This window comes from Gymnodraco acuticeps, unplaced genomic scaffold (assembly GCF_902827175.1).
Source record: "Gymnodraco acuticeps unplaced genomic scaffold, fGymAcu1.1, whole genome shotgun sequence".
In the NCBI taxonomy this organism is placed as follows: domain Eukaryota; kingdom Metazoa; phylum Chordata; class Actinopteri; order Perciformes; family Bathydraconidae; genus Gymnodraco; species Gymnodraco acuticeps.
The window spans coordinates 175,765-185,312 of record NW_022991957.1 but is presented as its reverse complement, the minus strand read 5'-3'; the positions used below and the strand labels follow the sequence as shown (position 1 = coordinate 185,312).

General features: G+C 38.2%; 1 protein-coding gene across 1 annotated transcript; it reads right to left on the bottom strand.

Annotated features, from left to right (window-relative positions):
• Positions 1-204: 204 nt before the first annotated feature.
• On the bottom strand, positions 205-9,223 carry LOC117535988. The gene is made up of 17 exons (XM_034200692.1): positions 9,074-9,223; positions 8,273-8,469; positions 7,449-7,604; positions 6,962-7,103; positions 6,571-6,780; positions 6,328-6,485; positions 5,803-6,236; positions 5,569-5,761; positions 5,352-5,521; positions 4,569-4,713; positions 4,263-4,406; positions 4,056-4,114; positions 3,718-3,905; positions 2,575-2,969; positions 2,386-2,482; positions 1,495-1,669; positions 205-864 (listed from the first exon to the last, which is right to left on the bottom strand). Exons 1-17 carry the CDS (start codon positions 9,221-9,223, stop codon positions 728-730), a joined length of 3,150 nt encoding a protein of 1,049 aa, XP_034056583.1. The 3' UTR covers positions 205-727.
• Positions 9,224-9,548: the final 325 nt, after the last annotated feature.

The window sequence follows — 9,548 nt, the reverse complement described above, 5'->3', positions numbered from 1 at the left end:
GTATACTATTTCCAAAAAACCAATCCACAGTGCAGAGAAAGGGAGGGACATAATGAAAGTGATTTTAAAGTTGACATATATGAGACACATACTGTGGACCATTGAACAATTTAATAAGAAGTAGAGCAATTCCAAATAGTCAGATGACTGGTGTATTGCTTTTTAATTAACATACATTGTTGGAATCAACAACCAAAACATTTATTTGTTTTTCAAAGTATTTTTATTTTGTTTTTCTTATAACCATTATTATCATGCACTTGGAAGGTATATAAAGGTGTGCTTTTTAATCATTGTTACCTTCTTGTTGCTTTACTTTGTCCCCCTATTAACCTTGATAATATGTCACATCGGTGTCCCATGTCCTGGATTTAAAGTAATTGAAGAAAAGTGTATAACTTTGATTGAACTGCAGATACTTCATGTCCACAGAGATTCATTTGTGGACTCCTTCATAAAAAAAACTATGCCTCCTTTCTTTCACAGATGTTCTGACTGTCCGCTGGGGTGTGAAAAACTGCCCACGAAAAACTATATTCCACATTGATTGTATCAAACCTCAATAATGAATGAGTCTTTCACCCATGTAAAAGCAAAGACACACTGTTAGACAGTGAGACAATGATTCAAACCACCAATACCCTAAACACATGGACTATAGTAAACATTACACAGTATCTGATCATCTTTCTTATAATCAGAGAAGTTCAAAAGGGCATTTCTGTGTTTAGTCTGACTCAAAGGATGGCAGGGGCATGTATTTAGCTCTGGACCTCCTTGAACGATAGATTACTGCTCCGCATACCAGGAAGCAGCCGGCAACAAGGAGGATGTTCATGCCAAGACTCATGCTCGGACCAGATACTGAAATGGAAGAACAAGAAAAAGACAACCATTACCTTCATATATTTGTTTCATACAAAATATTGGATTGATCTGAATCATATCCCTGTAGATGAGTCAAACTACATAATCACAGTGTATTGAATAATCTTATGGTGTCTTGTCCACTATTGGGCATATTTAGTGAGCTGCATAACCAGGAGGAGAACCCGGATCCTAGAGAACATTTGTATTATATCTATGATAAAGAACAAAGTCCGCAGAGGAGAAAAGGTTGGTTTGGAAGTATGGGTCAATGAACAGGGCTTTCAACCAAGATACCCTTGTCCGTGTCCCGTAGTTAAACCAAAATACTACATGTTATTTCAACTTACAAGAGGTACTTAACTTATGTATCTCACCTAAGTTATATAACAAACAAAACCATGATATGTTACTGAAGCACCAAATGAATACTCTAAGCACAATTTTGAAAATGTTAGCATTTCACAACATAATGATTGTGATAACAGCCATTTTTTTCGGGCTGATTACAATGGGTGGTGCTATGTGTGTGTGCCAGTTCACTAGGGACACCTATCGTCATAAAGTTCAGTATTGGTTGAAACTTTGTAGGATGTAGTTTGTGCAGCTGTGGATGTGGACACTTACATTTGCTGTCTGAAATGTTAGCCAGGCGCAAAGGTCCCTGGGAAATGGAGTGGCTGGAGGACTCGGCCCCAGCTTCCCTTCTGCTTCTGCCTGAGTTGGATTGGATACATCCCTGAGAGCACCTGGTCCCTGGAACGCCAGTCTGACACAGGATGACGGTGCAAGTGATGTACACCTGCAGACAGATGGAGGTAAAGTCAGTCAACTAAAGAAAAGTCATTTGTACATTCTTAACAAAGTATAAACTTAATAAATAGGTAAAGTAACCATTCCTAATATCTTAATAAATAAGCTTGTCTCAAAGTCAGTTTTGTTATTAAATGCCTGGAACGTTAAAATACATCAGTAAATACCCCACTGGTGAATAAAAAACAGCGGTTTCTAACAAGTGTCTAAAAGAGATGATTAAACGTAATCACGCCCAACCTTAGCCGCCTTTAGCTTAGCGGAGGTGACTTGAAGTCATATAACCATTCTGTAGTTCTTTTATAGCCTAACGTTAGCTTTGTATAATAAAAAAAACGTAAGGTTGTGATAATATGTGGAGATAGTCCTGCTGATCAAACCGTGTAAGTCTCATAACATTTAACTTTCCACGAATATTCCAAAAGCCAAAGGAAAGTTCCCATAGTTTTTTGTTGAGGCGACCAGTGCACTGCCAAATTCCATATTGGCAAACAAAAATATATGTCATCCCTGCACCACAATATGCACACTACAGTACAAGTCATTTACAATAAGCACAGTATATAACTTTGGTTACTTTCCTTATCTATTGCTCTGGTACAAATACTTATTCCAAATAAATGTATACTTATATTTTTTACTAGTTCCAATGTACTGATGATAGACGTATAATATTTTGACTAAATACAGAAAAAGTAACCTTACCGATTCATGAGCACCGATGAACTCAAAAGCCTCCATTCCAAATCTGAAGTGAGTCTTGGGGCTAGGGTAGATTGTAACCGTGTCGTCCCTCATGCACCTGTTAATGTTGATACAACGGTTTATTAGAATAAATGAAGGCATTTCTCATATGGATCAAACAAATGCCTCTTTGGTGAGTAGATACCCTACCCGTTTTCGATGATGGTGTAGCTGATTTGAGAGTTGGTGTTGTCATATGGAGACGCCTTGCAGGTCTCCACAAACAGCTCAGTGTTGGGGATGGAGGTGGTCGCTTCGATCTGCATGAACATCCTCTGTTTGAGGTACACCTCCACTGGGTAAACGTTGGAGTCAACTTGTTTTTGGAAACGCTGGGTTTCAAAAAATTCAAACTGGAATGTGAATGCACCGAATCCCTTATCTTGGAAGGCGTACGGGTTTTTGTGCGTGAATCCCAGGGTCAAGTTGGTTTGCATTGGATAGCAGCAGAAGAAGACGATCTCAACGTCGTGCTGCCTGGTAATTATATCTAGCGGGTTAGCAGATGTGATCTCGTTCTTGAAGATGATGTTGTCGTCTTTCTCCTAAAAATGGAAGATAATTAAATTAAGAGAGGAAGCAACAGTCTTTAACACAACAAGACATAAGTAGATGGTGTTATGAGATACAAATACATCGATTTATATACTCTATAAACTATTCTCCAGCTAGTGGAGTTAGCACTTATTTAGGTGTCTGAATGAAAATCAATCAGCTTTTGCCAACATGAATAAAGTATTCTGACCACAAGGCATGCTGCATTTAGTTCACTCTCTAGAGGAAAACATATTTTAACTATTGGGGCTCAATCATGAAAACTAAAAACTAGACTAAAATTGGGTAGTTGTGCTAACCAAGAACTTCATTTTCTTTCTAGCAAAACGACTCAAGTGGCAAATAATGTAGGAATATTAGCCACAACAAAGATTGAGTAAAACCTTTTGAATTATGATGTGAAGTTGCTGTTTTGGAGGTTTGTGTTGTTTTGTTTCTGTTACTTGTGATGTTATTGTAAGTAACCGAGCAGATAAGTAATACATGCTGTTAAACGTGTATTTTTCTTTCTACCCCCCTACACTCCTATTTGGAGCATTGTTAAATTTGACAAAAAGGGACAAAATGCACAATAAACCATTATTCCATATTTCCTTTTGGCCAAGAAAATGGTGTTGTGAAGGTCTGATATTGTGATAGTCCTAGCCTAACCGTTTTTGTTTTACATCAAGCAAAGAAATATGCGGATGTGTTCAGCCAAACGTCCTTTTAAGAAAAGCGATAGAGTTTTTTGTGTACCTCTACAAAGGTTCCACATGCATTTAGCGACATGACCGCCACCAGGTGGGTCGCGTTGGAGCGCGTTGCCAGGTCGCAGGAAGAATCGCCCAAGGCTTTCAGATGCAAGTTGTCCTCATGGTGTCTGATAAGGTAGGACTTCTCCACTTCCACCGTCATTGTTGTTTCACTGCATGTCACTTTGGTCTCTAGAAATCGGTAACATGTATTTATTTGTACTCATATAATCAGTGTAAATCTCCAGGCTTTAAAACTTGACATCCATCCACTTAATATCAAATGTATTGGACATAATCATGGTCTACATAAATGATCAATGGAAGAAAAAGTTAACTAACCATAGTGTCCGACATCTACAATGACACAGCGTAGCTCGGATTGAAAGACTCGGCCCCATCTTGAAATGAAATATAGATAGTATAAATTATATGAATGGTTTATCAGGGAATTTCTCAACGGAAAATAGACAAAGTAGATATTTTATAAAAATATTGAATGGGTGCAAGTGTAGTATTCTTATTTAACCTGATTGACTTAAAACTCACTCGTCAATTGCTTCAGAAACAAAGCAAATAGGAAAATGGCCGTTCAGTTCATTTTCAGTTGGTGTCCATTTTATGATATATTCTTCTGCGGAGATATTCTCTTTTGAAATGCCCATTGGTCCAGTAACAATCAAGTTATGAATCCTAGAGAGATAGAGAACACTGTATTATAACTTGAAATGGGAAACATTATTTGTTTAATAAAGTTAAAACAAGTAATTTATCATAAATGAGATCCAGGAGAAGCTTGTTCATTGTTATATTGCTGCTAAAATAGACATTATATTTAACATTATATTTCCTTACGTGGAATATTGGGCTCTGGATTTGACTTTGATGTTGAGGGTTTGGTTAACAAACGCAGGAAGATCCACCCCATTGCTCGGAGTTGGCGCCAAGAAAATGGGAAAGTAATCACCATCAAGGCATGAAGGGGGAGAGTATGAGTCCACTAAAGGTCAGGGGAGAGAAGAGAAAAAGGATTACATGGATTGAATGTTAATATTCCAATCGGTGTTATTACTATATGCATAAGCATCGTACAATATTACATTTTTTCCTGAGGTGAATTTAAATCCATGCATATTTTCTACCTAATTGCAGAGAGCATCAAGACTCTCTTGTGGATTAAATCAGTATACTTTGCAGACAGTTGCCACGACTACAAAATACACAACCTGAAATAATTCAATGTGACATTTATTGACAATAAAATAGAAAAACTATTTAAAAGATTGTGTTCAAACAGTCCTTAGCCAAAATGTAGCCCTCCTTTTAAGTCCAATGCAGAAGCCTGACTGAATACATCCTGTAAGTCAGACTAAAAATAAACGTTGCAAACACTGCAAATGAAAAATGCTGCACGAAGCTCCAAACACAATGGAAACCATGTTTCGTCAAGTTGGGGAATGTTTTCTAAACGCTGTGCATGTGTTGTCAAATTGGTGAAGATGTTTCTTCGTTTGCATCGTATTTGAAGATGCTGTGGGTTTCTCCTATTGTTAGTGTTTTGAGGCTGTTGTAGCGAGTTGGCCCCTGATGGCCACCGTAGTAAATGCCTATATTAAAAAAAGAAAATGTTTGCCTCACCTTGAACACTAAACAGCAGAGAAAGCTTGCTCAAAGCAGCAATTGTCCTTCTGTAAGGATCAGCTGTTGTTGTTGGTGCAGCTGTTGTTGTTGTTGCAGCTGTTGTTGTTGGTGCAACTGTTGTTGGAGCAGCTGTTGTTGTTGGTGCAACTGTTGTTGGTGCAGCTGTTCTTGGAGCAGCTGTTGTTGTTGGTGCAACTGTTGTTGTTGGTGCAACTGTTGTTGTTGTTGCAGCTGTTGTTGTTGCAACTGTTGTTGGTGCAACTGTTGTTGTTGGTGCAACTGTTGTTGTTGGTGCAACTGTTGTTGTTGTTGCAGCTGTTGTTGTTGCAACTGTTGTTGGTGCAGCTGTTGTTGGTGCAGCTGTTGTTGTTGGTGCAGCTGTTGTTGTTGGTGCAGCTGTTGTTGTTGGTGCAAGTGTTGTTGGAGTAGTTGTTGTTGTTGAAGTAACTGTTGTTGGTGCAAGTGTTGTTGTTGGTGCAGCTGTTGTTGTTGGTGAAACTGTTGTTGTTGGTGCAGCTGTTGTTGTTGGTGCAGCTGTAGTTGTTGATGCAAGTGTTGTTGGAGCAGCTGTTGTTGGTGCAGCTGTTGTTGGTGCAGCTGTTGTTGTTGGTGCAGCTGTTGTTGTTGTTGCAAGTGTTGTTGGAGCAACTGTTGTTATTGGAGCAGCTGTTGTTGTTGGTGCAGCTGTTGTTGTTCGTGCAAGTGTTGTTGGTGCAGCTGTTGTTGGTGCAGCTGTTGTTGGTGCAGCTGTTGTTGCAAGTATTGTTGTTGGTGCAACTGTTGTTGTTGTTGGAGCAGTTGTTGTTGAAGTAACTGTTGTTGGTGCAGCTGTTGTTGTTGGTGCAGCTGTTGTTGGTGCAGCTGTTGTTGTTGTTGGTGCAACTGTTGTTGTTGGTGCAGTTGTTGTTGTTGAAGTAACTGTTGTTGGTGCAGCTGTTGTTGTTGGTGCAAGTGTTGTTGGTGCATTTGTTGCTGGAGCAGCTGTTGTTGGTGCAGCTGTTGTTGTTGGAGCAGTTGTTGTTGTTGAAGTAACTGTTGTTGGTGCAAGTGTTGTTGGAGCAGTTGTTGTTGTTGTTGGAGCAGCTGTTGTTGGTGCAGCTGTTGTTGTTGGTGCAAGTGTTGTTGGTGCAGCTGTTGTTATTGGAGCAGCTGTTGTTGTTGGTGCAAGTGTTGTTGGTGCATTTGTTGTTGGTGCAGCTGTTGTTATTGGAGCTGCTGTTGTTGTTGTTGTTGTTGTTGTTGTTGTTCCGTAGTAGTAGTCATAGTGCTGGCGTTTATCCCTCCTCATTGTAAAGGGGAGCTTATCTGTGTAGGTTCCATCAGAGTAGTGCAGCTGAATGGGGCTGTTGGGAAAGTCCTCCACTACAAGCTCAATGGGTTGGTTTCCAGTTTGAGAACTGTATGTATACTGCAGGGTGCAGGAATTCTTAAAAAACAAAGAAAGACAGTTTTCACATTTACAGTGAAACAATTTCAGGATATCATTTGATGTATTTTATTATTATTGAAAGCTCTGTGGGGGCCAATCAGGAATTTACGTTTGAAAATCACATTTTAAGCTGAATTTCTCGATTGATTGTAATTCTTAACTTTGGCTGATTCCTTACCATATCGAAAGAGAAACCTTGAGGCAGGCGACATATCCCACACTCATATCCATTTGACATTGTTGGTACCCTGCATCTGACGTTGTCACCATCATGGTCAAACGTTGGGATTTTGAAGGATCGTGGGCAGCTCTTGGATACTCTGTAACATGTTAATCAAATGAATCAGTAAATGACAATAAAGTCAACAAATTCCGATATTATACATTTGTTGTTGGATTTCTTTGGAATTGGAATTATTTTTATGATTTTAAAGGTTCATTCACACAGTTGATACAATACAATACAATACAATACAGTTGATCTTTTTTGTTGATGAAAAACTGTATAATAAGGGACCTTTAAAATAAAACAATAAAAACATCAAATAAAAAAAAGTAAAATAAAAGCAATACAGAAAGAACACAGTGAAACACGGACAATGATTCCAGTGAGAATCGAAAGTTAACCCAAATGAAAAGCCATATTAAAAAGATAGGGACTATACCTGAGAAGAGGCAGCATGGTAGTGACAGGCATTCTGTTTGATTCTCCCGTATCAGACCGGGATCCCAGATCCACATGGCCCATCATTTTCCATGTGTTCATCGTGTCCGTCGCCCAGTGGCCCAGACCAAGTGAAGGAATGACCCGACCTGGGAATCTGTTTGAAGACAATGTTGAATAATTAGCATTTTAGCGATATCTTCAACATTATCACTGCGATGTTACTCGGTGTCACAATCAGATAACCTCAAAACTATATGTTTTTTTCTATAATAATGACAAAAGTGTACGATATGAACGTTTCATTTACACTGTCATGATTTTGCTGAAGAAACACTGCAACAACTCGAAATCTTGCCAAGTATTTTTGTTTAATATCTAGTCTAGATTATGTCTTTACACCTGATACTGTATATTACATAATACATTCAGAAGTAACACTACAGTGAGATATCGGGTCTTGTTTTTAGACAATGCATTATCTTGTTAAGTCAAATAATCTTATTTCGAGTTGTATCTCAGATTAAACACATATTTATTTTTGCATATTTCTTAGAAACTCACCAACTAACATCAGAAAACAGACCACTTTTGAGCATTAGCGGCTTATATTGTAACAGCATTTCCTAATTCTGGTCAAATATAGTTCAAAATTAGTTCTCCCAGCTAAGATGTGATTTATCTAAATATCCCATCTTATTTCAAGTTCTCTAACCAAGCAAATTTACAATTGTTGTTCTTATTTCAAGTGAAACCGCTTGTTTTCATTATTGTTTCACTTGTTTTTAGAGCAGCATTTTTTCCAGTGTATAAGTAATATCTCACCTGATCTCGAAGGGGGTGTTGCTGTGGAGTTTTAGTTCTTTCTTTATGTCGGCTGTGCACCAGTTAATACCATGGGAACTCATATTGTTATGTTGGACACTGCTATTGGTGATAGATCCACAGCCACCAATACCACAGAAGTAGTCAGAGTATAAGGGGTTACACATGTATGTTGACTGTTTGTTGCGGAGTTCCAGCTGTAAAGAATATGCAGCAGTGATTAGATTATCAAAGGTCATTACATTGATGAAGAAAAATACCAGGTCAATAGCAATTGGTGACAACAGATTTCAAGATTCAGATTCAAAGGTTTTAATGTCATATGGACATAAGCTACAATGTAGAAAGGGCAATGAACATCTTATGACCCGAGCTCCTCCAATAAAATAAAAAAATAAAATGGTGCAAGAAGTCTATATACATAAATAGAATATGATATACAAGAACAGAATGTAAAATAAAATATTGTACAGTAAGATGAAATGAAATATGGTTTATTATGGTGATAACTATTTAGATAAATAAGTAAATTACAAGATGACAAACAGATGAATGTTTATCGAGGCACTTAACAGAGCTCAGAATGGTTATTATTCTGGGTAGTCAGACAAGTGTAGTGCCAGATAGTGCAGTCCAAGTCCATGCACACTAGCAATGCGTCATGAGTGCACAAAAATCCTCTAAAAATATTATGGTCGAAATGTCCTTTTTAAAAAATATATCTTCACCCTTACGGATATATGTATTTGAAAAAAAACAAATATATTTTCAACATTATATATAATATTTTTGCCAACTTACCTTATACGTCCCATCTGAATTCTGTCCTTTAGGCGTGAAGCTCATTGATCCACCATAGAAGCTTAAGTAGCTTGAGTCCAGGTTCCAGGCGGCAGCAGAAACCACGAGCAGCAGCAGCACCTGCAGCAGATACAGAGTGAGAGAAGCCATCTTCCTGGGTGTCCTCTCATCAGGCTCATTGCATCTTAAATACTCTTCTACAAGGAAATATATTCACAATATTATCTTGGTGCATACCAGAATTATAAAGAATGCAGTCGAACAGTATGTGCAAGGAGCAAAAGCGAAGGCATTCCTGTTCTGCACAACAATTACACTGAAAGCTAAGTTTCAATGAAGATTCATCTGATAAGTCTGTGTCATCCACTGTGTGAGAATATACAGAGGTTAAAAATGATTTATACCCCATGATCAGAATAAAATGACATCCAATGCTACAGTGTTAACATTGCATTGCACTACATTAGGAGAGACG

Coding starts and splice junctions, on each gene's coding strand:
- LOC117535988 (XM_034200692.1), bottom strand. CDS start 9,223: ATGGCTTCTCTCACTCTGTATCTGCTGCAGGTGCTGCTGCTGCTCGTG. Junction 6,781..6,961: donor AAGGTTTCTCTTTCGATATG/GTAAGGAATCAG, acceptor TTGTTTTTTAAG/AATTCCTGCACCCTGCAGTA. Junction 2,483..2,574: donor TACACCATCATCGAAAACGG/GTAGGGTATCTA, acceptor CAACATTAACAG/GTGCATGAGGGACGACACGG.